Source organism: Temnothorax curvispinosus, unplaced genomic scaffold (genome assembly GCF_003070985.1).
Source record: "Temnothorax curvispinosus isolate PA1 unplaced genomic scaffold, ASM307098v1 QBEX01016011.1, whole genome shotgun sequence".
Classification (NCBI taxonomy): Eukaryota; Metazoa; Arthropoda; class Insecta; order Hymenoptera; family Formicidae; genus Temnothorax; species Temnothorax curvispinosus.
Window position 1 is genome coordinate 555922 of NW_020225791.1, and position 17057 is coordinate 572978.

Genomic DNA, 17057 nt, shown 5'->3' on the forward strand with positions numbered 1-17057 from the left:
GAAGTCAAGCGAATTGAAATAAATTTGCACGAACTTATTTTATTTCTCCCTTTACAAAATCGGGTATCGTCGTCTAATTTTTAAGTAGTTTTTAACTCTTTTAATTAAATGGAGATAATACACGACGTAAAAATGCAACGTAATTATTGATGACTTTTCTTCCGAGCATTTCTTATGGAAAGAGCTATGTAGTTGGCGAAAAATGCACATAAAACTACAGCAATTACTGTAATATTTACTATAGTTTCATGTATTTTTTTGGCAACTACTGTAGTTTTTATGTAGTATTTTAAGAAAACGATAAAGAATCAGCGGCGTCTTTCTCTTTGTTATCTTTCAACCAGTAATCAGTCAATTTACATTTAATTAGAGAGAGAGAGAGAGAGAGAGAGAGAGAGAGAGAGGCTCTCTAGTCATAACACGTAAATTAACGTTGCTGTCAGCGTGGGTGGTACGACGCGCGACGGTTTAGTTATAGTCCGCTTGTTGTTTTAGCACGAGTTACTGGCATAGACTGACTTTTACGCGGCATCAGATGCAAGTTAATTACATAAATTAACACATGGACATGTACCTTACAACTTTACCATTATACTCGTCCCGGCAGCGTGAAAACCGCACTTGTATTATGCATTCGACGAGCGCTGCCAGTAAATTACTAGTCTTACGTTAATGCCCTAATCCCGAAAGGTTAATGAGATTACACATAAATCTACATCCTACTGTTGCATAATCCGTATACATTTCAAAGCAACAAAAGGAGGAAAAGCCGCTTAAGATGACAAGTAACTGATTTGTGAACGGAGAAAGTCGTTTTGCCCGCCGAGTTTTGTTTTTCTTTTTATTATTTTATCATTAGCTTTTTTTTACATTAAGCGCACATTAATTCGCGACATATTTGAGATTTCAATAATTTCGCCGATGAAATCCAATATCCGATCGACTGACGTATCGAGAAATTTCGATATGGGACCGAATGTCGAAGAGCGTCGAGCGTTCAATAACCGTTTCCGATGGTTTTTTTCATGAAAACGTTTCGTGTAATGTGTCAATTTCAGATACGTCCACGGCAAACACACGCTCGGTGAAGAACCACTCGCGAAAATGAGCGCGGCCGTAGAAAACGGCGTGGACCCCTCGAAGCCGCGCGGCGGCGTTTTCTCGAGGGCGTTCGCCAAGCGTGCGCAGCCCTACGAGGAAGGTGAGTCCGACGACAGCTTCTGGTCACTCTCGGGCAGGTTGTGGTGTTTCCCACTCTCCCTCCCTCCCCTGGTGCTTGGGAAGATAAACATCGTGCTATATAGGCTTCAAGCCTGGTATCCGCCATACGAAGTTTCCGCCGGAAATTCAAGGCACTTACGGGCTTATCTTGTAAATGACGTCAATCAAAGTTGTAGGCAAAACATACACGGTGTTCCGATGCATCATACAATTACAACTTATTAATTACCGTGTAAATTATTATTTATTTGAGTATATCGCGTAAATACGTTGTCGCTTTTAGCACGATGCTACGTCTTTGTAACTTGATCCTGTGTCACGTAGTTTGATGGTAACGCGTCGCGACACTTCACATATACATATATAATGCATCACATCCTGTTATGACTTTTATTGCCATGTACATATTGCTCGTGTCTACTTCGGCCTGCGCTACATGCATTCTCGCGACAAGCTCGATATGTTTCCAGCGGATAATAACCAATAAAGAATCTCGCTTTCACTGAATAGACACTGTAACATTGGCGCAAGCCATACATCAGGTTATTCCTTGTTGCAATCTGCTCCGACCTCGATATATCTCCGATTGAGTATATCGATAGAAAAGATGAAGAAGAAATAGAAAATCCTCTGTGCTTAAGAGCTTTTGAGATTTTTCCAATTTATGGTAGCGACAATAATATAACGTTTCGTGTTTCGTCTATTTTTTCTTTCTTAATATTTGAGCGACAGATTCGTACTTTATGTAAAATGAATGATCTTCCGTTTTGCGAGAGCGCGGCGGAATAGTCTGCATTTATGAAGGATCACCCCGGCGGCTCCCGGGGCTCTACTGCAGGTGCGCCGATTCCGCCGTAACTCGTAGCTTCATACTGCCGTAGAATTCTGCTCTCTAATTGGAGAGAGAGAATATTTGCCCCGCTTACACTTCGCTTGTAATTCAAAACATCGCTAATCCATTAATCCTGTTTCCAGTGCGCCGTGTACGCGCCGCTCGCGCTGTACGGAAGTCATACCGGTAAACTACGCGCTCTGCCGGATATATTACATATATACATTAAGCACAGGGTTAATTCTGGTACCTGTGTCTCGAGGATTACGAGGAATTCGTTACGATACGTCAGCATTAAGATGCGCATCGTGCAATCGGAATACGTTTCCACGTTGAATGAATTCCACGATGGTTGTTAAAATTTCCGTTGGTTATTAACGCTCCGAACATTTCTGGACGTTAACGTAATAACATTTAAACAAATTTCAATTTTACAACAAGAGGGATGGATTTGTCCGATACAAACCGGCTTATCAAGTCAAACGTCGTTAATTTTCCTGCAAGATTTATGCTATTCTATGCTCCTGCGATTTAACTTTCATTGCTTGTCAGACCAGTCATTCATTTTCGTCGACGTCGAGAAAGTTAGAATTGCAAGACGTGATAGATAGCAGATCCAAAAGGTCGTAACACACACGCGTCTCGGTTGTCCCGGAAGTCGGAATGATACGTGTCGCGGTTATGATTTGCGACCGCCGCGTTGCATTTTAAACGCGCACGCGAAACGAAATCTTAGCTTATCATATAATGCATTATGTAAATACCCGGTGTAACCGTCGACGCTTCACTTCCATCCGATATCGGCCGACGTATTCGCAAGTACTCGATTCTTTTGATATATAATTACGGGCTGCGAGAGATGTTAAACCAACGTCTCCCGTCGTAAAGCATCCCTTTACCGTTCCGCAAACGGAGCGCTATCGAGTATCGCTTTATCTGCACCGAACGCCATAAAGGGGCTCCTGTTTCGCATTAGCCGGCCGCGCGACCTCGATGGAGTTCCGAGTCGGTGTAAAAGCTCATAAAGAATCTCGCTTCCGACACACGGGCGGCGCATAATATCGCTGCGCGCCCGTATATCAGTGCGATCCCGCAACCCTCCCGCTGCGCCGCGCCGAGGAAACGACGGAGGCGTATCTACTTCTCTCCGTGTTTGCGGTAGACCTATATACCCCCGACCTGGTACAGGGCCATCCAGGACCACATGAGCTCGCTCGTGCACTTTGACGCGCGTACACCGTTACAAATCCGAGGCTATAGGTGTGCGCGAGGCGAAACGCTACAACACGGCCGACCCCCGTCGTATCGACATCGCGCGGAATATTTCAACGCGGTCGCCTACTTTCGCGAGAGCACGTTTTCGCCTCGCGTTGCACGCGAGATTTATCGTTTCGGTGGCTCGTGTCGACGAGCTGATTCATTCCGCACTCGCCGGCTTCGCGAGAGCGCCGTAAACGCGAGTTTGGGAAATTTATGAAATAAACCGAGTCAGTTTGACGCCACTTTATGATTTAATGATTCGATGACGTGAATGTTTAAAACTTCTGAAATCTAACGAGCAAGATATTTTCTTCACAAAAGCTGATTTTTTTTTAAGTATCGGTTATTAAATATTTTAAAATCCATTACGTGTATTTTTTTTATCTTTTGCGAAAAGTATGCTACGAACGATTATGAACGTTAATCTTTAATGCGGAAGTATGCAGTGTTTAATCGGGAATCTCCGACACGAAGCACTACCGAGTTTCCTTCTTTTAGTTAGGGTAGTAACGATCGCGCGAGATTATTCAGTAAGGACGCTCGACGTTTCTGATGTGAGAGTGCTTCCTGCTGTGTTTGAAGAACCGCTACAATCTCGAGATCAGACTTCCGTGAAGAAAAGGGGTCTTTACCGATCTACCCATTCGAGCAAGTTTTTTTCTGCTCATCAATCGACTTAAAGATGACAGACAGAAATCGGAGCTGACGCTTATCGCAACCCGTTTAATCGAAATCGAAAAGATTGTTGATTCTGCATTTTCTTCCATCTAATTCGTAAACGTATAATGTCAAAATTACTGAATATTTATATTTTAATTCATGGATATGTTTTATCATTGTAATTTAAACATTTTTATTAATATTTACTTTTAAAAAAGATGATAAGACAAAGATTCTCAACATTCCGCGTAACGACACAACCAAGTTATCTAATTTTTTTGTTTACTCTAAAGATATTTTCCACTCCAAAGATATTTTGTAAAGTTGAATTTCTCTCGACCTTCGTGGGCGAAAAGCAATTTTACGACTAGTCGTTTCTCGTGATCTAGCGATAATACGTTCGTTTTCCAAGGGTTTTGCAGAACGCCTGAGGATCTTGCTCGGAAGACGTTCGGCGATCCAGGATTCGTATCTTATCGGCAAGAGAGACCTTTGTCTTCGACTTGTTATCGACAAACAAGACTTGTCGATAAAACATGTTTCTCCGGTCCAAGTTTTCCTCTGTTCCAGCACAAGCGGCAGTTTAATTGCGTTTAATTGCAACTCCAGCGAAACAAATAATACTCTAATCGCGTCGGGTTTGTCCCCGATGCCGTTTCCGTCGCGAGCGATTACGCGACAAAACAAGCAAGCCTGTTTCGTGCTTGCGTTAAAACTTCGTAGCTTCGTTGGCGCGTTCAGACGAAAAATCGTGCGCGAGATTAAAACTGGATTAACGGTAAACGTCATTAATTTATTACCAAGTAGCAGCGGTGCAAAACGCGCCGTTAATGCAATTATACCCTTTCGCGTAGCCCACGATTAGCCTTGGGTGATTTAATATTTTCCGATGAATTCGCGAGATTTCAAGCCGGCAATTTTTGTCCGTATTGCTCAATATAGCGTTAATTTGAAAATCGTATCCCCTTAAGCTGCCGTATCTCAATCTCGCTTAAAGTCAAAATGCATTTTTAATGAGACTATATAATACATACCTCCGTCGTGTAGTTTACGGATCCGCCTCGAATTTTGCTTATGCCACATCAAAGCCGACATCGCATCGTCGACTACATATGCATCTCACTAAATTTGCGTTTAAGCTAGCGCGCAGAGTTCACGTATTTTCCGGTATTATATAATTTCACCGCCTCTCCTCTCTATCTCTCTCACTTTCTCTCTACGGGGAAGGCTGATGGTTGAGGATGCACCGTTTCGTATTACCGTTCTCCTTTGACGATGGCTGTTTTAAAAGAGCAACAGAAAAACTTTTAAGACACAAAATTATCCCATCCGCGCTACGCAACTCATAAACTTAAGCTTATAATTTCATATGAGTTCGTAAGTATATACAAAATGGGTCAAAGCACAACATCACGTGCTTCCATCTTTTAAAAACTCTACCGCGAAGCACGTAGCTTCTGTGCGATAGCACGGAAGCATCGAAGGCGCGTGTCTATCCCGCGAGCTTACTCGGGCACCTTTGCGAAACGAGCTCCTCTCACGAACTTGTCGATAACAGTTTGGCAACCTGGGCCTTTCCACCACCTTCGCGCCACGATCATCGACTACGGGAATTCAATTATCCCGCCGGTTCGAACCAACGGCTTGGGTGAAGATAATACAAGACGAACGAACCGGGAGACCGGCCATTTTGGTGGGTCCGGGGTTCGAGAATTCTCTGACTCCTCGCATGTCTCGGATGAAAGGCTTAGCGCAATCCAATGGGCGCACATATCCGTTGAGCACCTTTCACGTGCCAACAATTTCCGCAAAGCTCGGTCGCTTACCGCCTAACCACAATTTGTTACAAGTCCCGAATAAGCTGTAAAACACTAATGCTGATGTCAAGAACATCTCTTTTTGATTTTTCTCTGCAGAACTAACAAATATGCGATAACATATGTTCATGATAACATATTTGTGCTCTTACAATCTGTGTAGTGCATTTGCAATTGATTCTTTTCCTTTGATTGCAGCTCTGAAGACTTTGAATCGTTTGAACAAGGAAGGCGAGGCGCTTGCCCTTCAAAATGACCTCACAACGAACCCCACCTTGGCCTTGATGCGGCGCATCCTTGCAGATGCACAGGTAACGTCTATAAAATAAATTCCGAACGATCTTCGCAATATAAATCTGAACAACATTTAATTTATTCAGACTTTCTGGATACAATCGCGAATACAGTCAAGTGACGCGTAATCTGATAACGCTAAATTCTTTAATAGGAAGATAGAGCTCGGCATAGTTAAAACACGCTATTATAAATCGTCTCACGCAAACTCCATGCTCGAGTCAAACAGCCCCTACGCCAAGTTAATTATCGAATAGATAAGGGGCTGTGCGTATATGCCCATTGATATCGAAATTCATTGTCTACGTATAAAGGGTATTGTGTATTGGCAAGCATACCGCGATCGCAGATTCTGACAAAGCGATTCTTAGTTTTTCATGAAAACGTTTCTTCGAGTAGCACGGATATAATTGCATAATAAGACTTTGATGTTATTAAATGTCACAACAAGTTCTGACTGAAATTGATCTTCTTTCGGGAGAAGATTGACACTTTATTCTTTCTTCTGTAGGATTAACTTTTCACGACGGGAGAAAGAGGCAAATTGAGAGGCGTAAAAAAAAAACGATTTCTATAACTATAGAAAACTGTGCGCATTTATTCAAAGTGGAAACCGACCAAAAATGTTTCTTCATTGTCATTGGTGAGCAGTTCTCTCGAGGCGAGAGGCGCGTGTTGAGATTTTCAAGAAAGCAGGGAACCGAGAATTCGATGGGGTTAATTGTCAGACCGACAGAGGGTCGCCCTATTGATAGTGGATTCCTTTGTTCGCCGCTAACCATTGTTACCTATGCACGCGCGACCCCCGGCTGCGATTTGCCGACATTACCCTACGGCTGCGGCCCGATGTTTATTACGAGGAGAGATGTCGTCGGGGAGAGTTGTTCGCGCTCGTTGAAAGAAAAAAAAGGGGCCGATGGTGACTCGCGCGACGGATTTATCAGTGCAAGTAAAGTAACAAAATAAGGGTTGGAGTGGAAAAAGTGTCCTTCGCGTGATTCGTATGACTCGTGTTTGATATGGGACTGTTTCGTGTAACAACATGTTTCATATCTCGTTACAATCAATACAACTACGTGAAATTCTTACGAGTGGTTTCTCGTATCTAAAAATATGCTAAAATATGATCAAACGGAATAAAACCTGATAAACAGAATAACAACAATATTTCGATAAGATAATTAAATAAAGAGATCTCGAGACTATAACAATTCTTTTTTAATAATTTGGTAATTTTAGTTGATAATTAGACTATACCGATAGCAGGTTTTTGCTTGTACAGCTAATAATTAAACGAAAACCACTCCCGGCGATTTATGCTCCTCCAAATAAATGTAACGAGGGAAAATTAATTATGAGTCAAAAACGGGTACTGTTCCCCGTCTAAAATTGGAAGGTCAAAGTCGCGCGTCAGGAACACGTAAATTAATCTGCTAAAATCGGAGATGTCTACGGATGCTCCAGTAGGTTTAAAGACGGATATGAAGGGCAAAACCCTTTTGTAATCGCTTCGCGGCGGGGTGAACGTCGAGGAGTTACTGTTTTGTTACTGGTTTCCACTTTAGATATCTTTATGATGAAATGCGTAAAGTGTGCTTGCGGCAAATCGCGTACATAATAAGAACAGATAGAGAATTCAAAACTTAAAAATAAAGAAACGTCTGCAAATGTTGAAATAGTCTCAAATACTTTATACTTTTCATTGAGAAAGACGCACAAATTTTATTTATATTTTAATATTGGTTGTTAAACTTAATATTGTGAAAGTTATACATTTAATTGAACTAATTTACGGATTAATTAATATGTAAAGCATATACGTGCCAAAATTTTTGTATCTTGCGTTAATTAAATTTGCGAATGCCTACATAAAACAAACGGCATCCATCGTTAATATCTCGCTGTCTCAGAACAATCGCAATATGTCGCTTTTAATATAAAAATACGGAAACGTATTACCCGATATTGATCACGCTGCACACGCGAATAAAAGGCGAACGGGAATGACCGAACTTTCATTTTAGCGTGTCATTCATTTGGCGCGTAACGCGCGTCGAAAGCACTCGCTGTTAAAAGAGCCGTCAGACTTGTTAATGTTTGATATCATGATTTTCACAGGGCGAATAGATTAATGTTGGCGCATGGCTAATTCCGTGGCGTATTGCCAGCGATATAATGGTAAATTGCAAAACGTTTTATGCAACATAATGCGAGGGATGGAATTACATCACAAACACAGAATTGTGCGTAATTCATTGGAACTTCAATTGTTATCGCGTTATTATCGAATTCGTGTTATTTTGCGGTACACATGTGATACCTTGTACATTAATTCAATATTACAAGCCTTGTGAACACGCAGCTATTTCGTAACGCGTCGGTAGAAAAATTCGCGCGTTTCGGAGCGCGAAATTTTTGGGACGTTCCAAATCTCCATACACACAGATCCGGTAATGGATATATTCCCGACGGGAAGACCTCGCGGAAGAGACGCAATGCGGATTATAGCTAAATCACACGCGACACGTCGCGCATAAACATGTTATTCGACAAATAGCATTCGGACGTGGCGGACGTGACAATTTCGGGATTAATGCTATCAAATTGATGGCCCGCAGTTTGCTGACAATGGACACGCGTACGGTGAAATTAAAGTTGGGGGGCCGCGTTTGCGTCGCGCAATTATAACGTCATAAAAAATCGCGGCAATTTGTATCCGGTGAGGTAATATAATGCGAGGTGAGGTGAGAACATTATCTCGTCATGGATTAGCAGAGAAATTTCCTGTAAAATGACCAAATATCATGTATCAATTACCTTACGTTAATTACGGATGATATAACGCTATACAAAATCGGATATACAAAACACAAATATGTAATTATCATTAATTTAGGTGTACGTTATAATCACTTTAATATATAATTGGAAAACGACACGAAACGCACCCGGAGTGAATAAGTACATTGACGAATTATCTCCTTGCAGAATATATCTCTCATTTATGCGGTATATAATTTCAAATCTCGCAGTAATATTATTATTCAGAAAATCCCCAGATTTTACTTAATTTTCGTTGCATTGAACGATCAAACGTCAACGACCGTGTCTACCTATTTTATGCATCGAAAAATGTCGTTCTTTGCTGCTTCAGCGCAAACAGCCCTTGAAAGCACGCGTTACTGGCGCTTTTGAGTCGGGCATCGGGAAAAGTCGCGCTTTCAATCGCGTCGCCGTTTCCAAAAGATGATCAATCGGCCGCCGCCGAGCAATATCCGGCGGAAGGAGAATTTCCACTCGACGTTTCAAGGCGAAATCGCCCCATTATACCCGCGTTTGAATTTCGATCTTCCGCGCGTATCTACGCGACAGAAACGGAGACCCCGAAAAGAGGAACGGCGGGGTACTGGGGGAAGGCGTACCCGAGGGGGAAAGAGGAAGCTGTCGTGCGCGCCGGTCGGGGTCGCAGGACATATAGAAAAGGAGAAACGTGACGAGGCATATGAATCGGGCATAATGTCGCCTTAGCGTACCACCGCGGAACGGATACGCGCTGACAGAGCCGGTAACAAAGTTTCCCAGCTGCTGGGATACGATCGATACGAGCGATATCACGGAGTTCAAATGCGGCTTCGCTCGCTACGACAAGAAACGTTGCCGAGAATCTCGCGTGGTTGGCGACGGTAAACATCAGAAGGAAAACAATTTATGCAAGCGATACAGTTTCTTGAACTAGTGTGACCGATTTTTTTTTTCCAATATGAAATATGTATATTGAGCTCGCGCCGTTGCGTTCTGCTACCTAAAGTTTGAACGATACTGACGACCGGATGACACACGTCGAGATATCGACGCTTCGGGAGTCTTGCGAAAGTCGTGAAAGTTGCGTCCGATGTCTGGTAATAAGTTCCACACAGTTGATGGCATCGCGTCGGATCGATTGGAAAAAAATTGGAAAAAAAGAAGCGAGCGCGGAAAAAAAACGGGAAGAGATAGGGTGAAAGTATGCGCGTGCAATCGGCGACGTCGAGAGTAATAAGGACATTCCCGAGAGACGACCTTGCGTACGTGGCGTGGCTGTCCTCGCTGATAGAACAAAAAAGTGATGCTCGTATAATAAGAGCGTGTCTACGCAAATTAAGGGGAGAAATATGGCTGTCAGCGAGTGGAATATAAAATCTTTGATGCTTAGATTTTACATAGGATATATATACATGGCAACTCGTGAAAGTCCTTTCGCGACTTTATTTGTATGGAAATGCGCGGAATTTTATTATGTGGAACAGCTTTGTTAACTCTTGCAACCTATTCTTTTTTATTCTTAAACTCTCTCTTTCTCTCATGACTTATTGACTAGGATACGCGGCAAGGTAGCGAAAATAATGGTATAATTAAAAATAGATACACGAGCGTATATTAATCCATGTTGTTTCGGGAATTAAAGTAATGCATCGTATATAATTTCGTATAACAATATGTATATGCGATATAAAATATTTTATCTATAATTCAAAAAAATCGAATTATTTGATTTCCATAAATTATAAGAGAAAGATATATGTAGATACACATATAAAAAGCTTACTGAGCATTTTACAGAAATGTAAAACAATTTAAAAGCTTTTATCAGAAAAATTGATGGTTGCTAATAAAAGCATTTGAAATATTTAAATATATGACAGAGTACTCGTCTCTGTTATGAATATTATTATCTTCAGCAATTAATGCTGAACGTTTTGCTGAAAGCTTAAAACCCGTGCATTAAGAGCCGTCAAATAATCACAGATATCGCGCACACAGATAACAGCCGCAAATGAGAGCGCGCTGCCGCAGCAGACGAAAAGCAACGGGCGGAGAAAGCGGAGAGGATTCATCAAGAGAGAAGGTGGATGCCATTTAACGGCTGAATAAACACCACCGCGAAATGACGAAGAGGGATGAAATGACGACAAGACGATAAGAGAGCCACTGATTTCACATGTGTTTTTCAACCATTCCCGCATCGTTTTACCTCGTGCATGGGAAATGCGAAAAAGCGCAACATTTTTTTTTTCAGTTTTCAATAAAATTTTTCCTTTTTGCATTTGTAAAATACAAAAAAATAGATATATGCACCCGATAAAAATATACAATTTTACGTTGAATTTAAAGATTAATGAGTAAAATATTTTCCACTCTGCTATGCCAAGTACGCGCGGAGCGAGACCGACCGTGACTCTTTTACGCGACGCGACGAGTTCCGAGTATTCGAGATGTTGTATTACTTTTCGTCACTGTGATAACATGCATATTTCAAATATAGAATATTTTTTTAGAATAATTAAAATACATATTATTTGAAATTACAGCTTCTTCCTTGAAATATTTATTTTAAGCATTTCTTTTTATGTTGAGCTTAAATATGAAACACATTGTGTAATCGATGAGCGTACTTCTCATTAAAATATATGCGGATTTATAGTTACATAAAAAACATATATATTGAGAAATGTGATAATAATTATTATACAAAAAAGAATTCACCTAGAAAAACAGGTGATAAACACTTGCTGTATTTGTTGGTAAAGAGTCAAGTAAAACGCATTTTTAATCGATTTTACGAAACCGAGAATCGCTTGACTCCAATTTTGCATTCAGAAATAAGGTTTTATGCTTGCAGAATGATTGATACATCGAAAAGCGTAGCAGAATTAACAAATAACAATAAATATATTCGCGGTTAGTTAAACAAATTTACATAGAATTATAGTCAACATATATTATTTTGTTATATTATTTTTGTGTACAGTATACTTAACAGTATACTTAACATTGCACATTAAATATTATTAAATGACTTTACGATATCGACGTTAATCATAGTTTTTTAAAAGTGAAAAAAGGCCTAAACAAGTCGAGTTTAAAGGGACAGAAGTCGATAATAATTTGTTTCAGAGGTAACATTTTTCGTGATGCGTTGTCGATACAGTTAGATGTACACGTTGGAGAGTTTGTTCAATATTTCTAAAATTTTGTGTGGAGATAAATATACGTGCTACTTTTGTCATAACTTAAACGAACTTTAACTATTGGATTAGGAAAAAATTAAGTTCGTGTGCGAAAGCAAATATAGGGTAAGATCATGCGGGGTAAGCTCTGACGGTGTGATACTACTAACGGTCTAAAACAAGGTCTTTAGATTGCACAAAACAAGATCTTTAAACTACACAATTTTAACTAAATCAAAAATAGTTGATTACATCTACATTTTTTTATTATCTTTATTCAGCTGCAAACTTATACAAAAATTTTATTTGTACTTTTTTATTATTAGACACTTTTTCATTAGAGATCGAAGTGTGCTTTTTGTTACTCTCGTCGCCAATATTATATTTTTTTGCGTAACGAAGTTATTACACGTAGTTACTACTAAATGCATGCAAAGTACATTTTTTGGGTGCTCGCAGTTTGTGAAGGACTTTCCGCATTTTTATGAGAAAAATATTTACGAAGCGTTTGGATTAGTACGGAATGTCCACGCAAAAGCTGGGTGATGTAAAAATTCCGTTTACATGACAGCCGCGAATGCAAGAGTAGAGAAACAAAAAAAACGCGCTTGGAGTAAAATCCATGTAAAATCAACGTTATGAATTCGTGTACGTGAATGAACAGAGATGCGCAGAGAAATTATGGAATCTATCATTAATTCATACTTTAATGAATTCATCAAACATTGTTTTAAGAGCCGCCGCGCGCGAATTACATAACGAATTTCCCGACATAAACGGTACTTTAACATTTTGAAAACATTTTTGTTCTAATTAAGATAATATTAATTTTGCTCTAATTGATACACATAAATGTGTGTAATTTATACATATAACACATGTGGCAGTATAAAATATCTGCAGAATACACGCTGTCATTTTTGCGATTAACATCCGATAAGCATTTTTCAATTATTCATAGCGCTTATGTTTAACCCGTTGAGGTCACACCTCCTAAAAGTAACGTAGAGGTCCATGGGGTCCAATGGACCCCACAACAGTTTCAATTTGCGTTCTTTTTGATGTATTGACTCAAACCTTGAACTGGAATTAATTTATGATTTCCTCTTGATAATCCAATAATTTTAAAAAAATTTTATGTTGAAAAAACGCGAGGAAAAAAAATTTTTTTCGAGAAATTTGACTTTTTTTACAAAAATATTTATCAAAATTTTTTGAGATAGAGCAAAAAAACTTTGTGCGTTTTACTCTCAAAATAGCATACTTTTAAGAAAAAAAAAGCCTGGGGTCCACTGGACCCCATGTGATCTCAACGGGTTAAATGGGCTCGTTTGAATATTCAGACTTTGGTTATGGTATCTCGGTTATGTATCATCGCATAAAATTCCGCATATGTGGCGGGCAAAAAACAGCAGAAAACATCGTGGTGGGTCACGCTTAAAAGTCACAGATGATTCTCTACGCGACGCGAGCGTGAATAGGTGCATCCTTCGTTTCATTTTTATGCAAACGCGTAACGTGACAAGCGCGGTGCATTACATACCTTAACAGTAACCGTAATGGATTAACCCTCTTTAACCCGCACATCACTCCGGTTATTTCGTTTCTATTCCAATTCTCTTTGGCCGCCGGGGGGATGAAAGAAAATGTCGCCCGTCATTTCTGTTTTCGAAACGGCTTGTCATTCGTTTGTTTTTCCGTTTTGTATTTTTTTTTCCTTTTGGAAAATAGCGACGGACGCGTATATGTATGTACAATGTAATACACGCGGCACTGTGTAAGCCGATTTGACAGCGACACGCTATTCCTATCTAGCGGCATTCGCATTCCGTTCTGCAGTTGCCGCGCAATGCGTTCTGACGAACGAGTTCGAATCGAACCGTATAATGTAAAGCGATAGGTTAAACGATCTGGTAGTGATTTTACAATAATGTATCGAGTGTATATATTGGGAATAATTTTGTCATCGCTTTTGTCATCGGGAATGCGTGATTTTAAACGATAATTCATCGATTTTCTCGACAACGTCGCTATGCGTTGCTGACTGTAATTAATTTTGCATCAGAACGCGGAAAATTTTAACATTGCGAAAATATATTTAACTGCTTTAAAAAGAATGTTTACCCGCGTGTAAAAATAAATGTTAAACGTGTTCTTCCTTTTTAATAAAATACTAAACAAAATTAAATTAATGCTAAATTAAAAGGATTATTATTACACAAATATTCTATAATTTGCAATATATAAAAAGTTGGCATATTTTAAAATTAATATATTTAATATAATCTAATTGTGGTTATGGAAATATTGAAAGTTTCGAATGACATTGATAGTAATTTGCATTTCTTTAATTTCGACTCGCTACAGAAATGAACCAAAATCACATTGACAAAAATTAATTTGTCTCTGTCTCTTTTTCCCATTTTCTCTCAATTTACCACGTAGAACGTGGAATTTCGTTATGTTTAAAAAAATTAAAATTTGAGAGTAATAATAATGATCGTACATACAACTAATTAATTTTTAATTATGTTTTTTTAATTCACATATAATATTGGCACGGTACGATATTATAAAATTGTTTTGAAAAGAGAGACCTTCGTATCATGAATTGACTGCAAAGTAATATTTATAAAACGCGAATGCACCATATTTTCATGTATCTCGTATATTTAAACTGCACGTTTTAATTCGCATGCTTGTTTATTATTTTCTCATACGCAATATATGCTATTTATGTATTCTTTATTATTAAATTTATTCAACGACCATTTTAACAAGCGTAAAATTATGGAAAGCATTAAAAAATGTTTCATAATAATAATAATTAAAAGTTGGTTATTATTATAAAAACGCAACTAAAAGAAATTTTGCAATAATGATAACGCGTTGACATTTATTTACAAAAATCCATTTGATGAACAAGAAAGATTTATTGTTCTGGGATTTTTGTCTTTATTATCAAGTTAAATTTTAACCTGAATTAATAAATTATCGCATAAATTATACTGTTTAATCTGCATTACATATGAAAAAAATTGCAAATTCATAAGTATATTGGAATTTTCTTACTTATTGCGGCGCGGAATAGTCCATCTTGGAATAGTTTATCTTTTCTCTACGTGAAAACACGATATATGAGCGATATGGAATATTTTTCCGTTAAATCGACAACGCCAAAGCCAGGAAACCACCGAGCAGACGAAATATTTCATCTATTCGGTATTGAGTCGCAATTTCGGTATTGAGATAGAAAAATCGTGTGTGCTGATCTCCAGCAAAATGTGCATATGATGTCATAATTTCCACATTATGTATTTTCGGAGATAATTGATATTTGGAAGATCTAACGATTAGTTCGAAATAATTAAACTTATCCAATTTAATGTAATATATCTATTAACAAATAACATAAATTTCTAAAAAATTTACACTTTGCAATATATAGTAATTATTTTCGGTTACAAAAAGCTACAACATTCTTAAAAAGTTAAAAAACAAATCGAGAATTGTCATGAGCTCGTCACAGATTTATTATACGTATATAGATCTTTTTATCTCCTCTATTCTAAAAAATTGTTCACACACGCGAACTCGGCATTTCGTCAGGCACCATAATTTCCCTCGTACGCGCTCGTGTATGACTGCCAGTTTACATTTCCTCCATGTTTATGAAATTCCGCTTCCGCGAGCTCCGCGGGCGAGTAGGAAATTGCCTTTCCTCTTTTTATTGGGCTCAAACTTTACTGCCGGCGACGGAGCAGTTAAGCCGGTCGGTTTGTGCGCCCGGCAGTCCTGTATTTGCATTTGAAACGCGCCTTGTGGCATGGGCCTCGTCCACGACAAAGCGGTGAATTGGCTATTTAGCTGCGCTTGCGATTCTCGAAAAAAAAACGCGTGAGCTTCCGGCACACGCGTCCTGCTCGCAGAAACACTTCTTACGCTCCTGCGTCACGTCCTAACAGCCCGGGCTCTCGAACCAATATGCAAATGAGTATTATCACGTCTAGTGCGATGGAAACCATTCATTAGTGGTTATAAATTTCGAAAAATTTTCGCTAATACGAAGATTATAGGAAAATAATTTGTTGATTAATTTACATATTTTTATATTTAGATATCTTCCAAAAATATGACAGATTTGAACATGTGTATGTATGACATACGTAATTTAAAAAATATTAAAAATTAATTATTTTATTATTATTATTATTAAGCTCTAAGTTTAACAAATAGTTTGACCTTTATAAACGATGAACATAATTCAATTTTTTAAACGTTAATTTTATTTTTTAAACGTTAATGAGATTGTCATAAAGATAATTCTTGTGAATATCGGGATTATCATTATATTATAAGTGAAGGCAGAAATATCTCTGTTCGCGTTAACTATGTTAGAACGCGATGGTATCAGTCGATGCCACGGTAGATCCGAGTGCAGTGAACCTTTTCGGAGCGTGACAGATGAACATAAGCTTAACGCGCGCGCGGAATTATGCATCCGCGCCTATAATTATCCCAACGTCCCGGCGAAAGACGCTGGGACGTTCTATATCTCGCACCCTGTCGTTTATAGGATGTAGTTACGTCGCTAATAGCGAAACGTAAGTGGATTCTTAATCGTCCTTAAATTCTGCATCAACCACCTTGGTCCAGAGAGCGGGAAGATCATGAAAATATTTCAGCCATGGTTTACTAAAACGTACATAATATGTATTTGTAAAACGTGATACAAAAATTGTGTAACAACATATTTGGAAAATTATTCTATACATTTGCGTAAACAATTGTTGCACGCACGAGTTTTGTTGTTATACAAATTTTATGACACTTGTAAAAGAGGCTAAAGACCGCTATAACAATTTCGAACTCGACTTTTTAAGATAAAGATAAGCAGTCATGAAAATAATCTTGTCGATAATTACAACGAGCTCTCTCTCTCTCTCTCTCTCTCTCTCTCTCTCTCTCTCTCTCTCACACACACTC

At 38.9% G+C, this 17057-nt stretch overlaps 1 protein-coding gene across 5 annotated transcripts in view; it reads left to right on the forward strand.

Annotated features, from left to right (window-relative positions):
- The window catches only part of LOC112466245 (kazrin), a 115385-nt gene that overhangs the window by 69296 nt on the left and 29032 nt on the right, over positions 1–17057 (forward strand). For 3 of the 5 annotated variants that reach the window (XM_025034239.1, XM_025034241.1, XM_025034240.1), the window contains exons 2-3: positions 1059–1201; positions 5989–6101. In XM_025034239.1, the coding sequence (XP_024890007.1) occupies positions 1059–1201; positions 5989–6101 (256 nt within the window). The remainder of the gene's footprint in view (positions 1–1058; positions 1202–5988; positions 6102–17057) is intronic. The other 2 variants (XM_025034243.1, XM_025034242.1) reach the window with 1 other exon arrangement.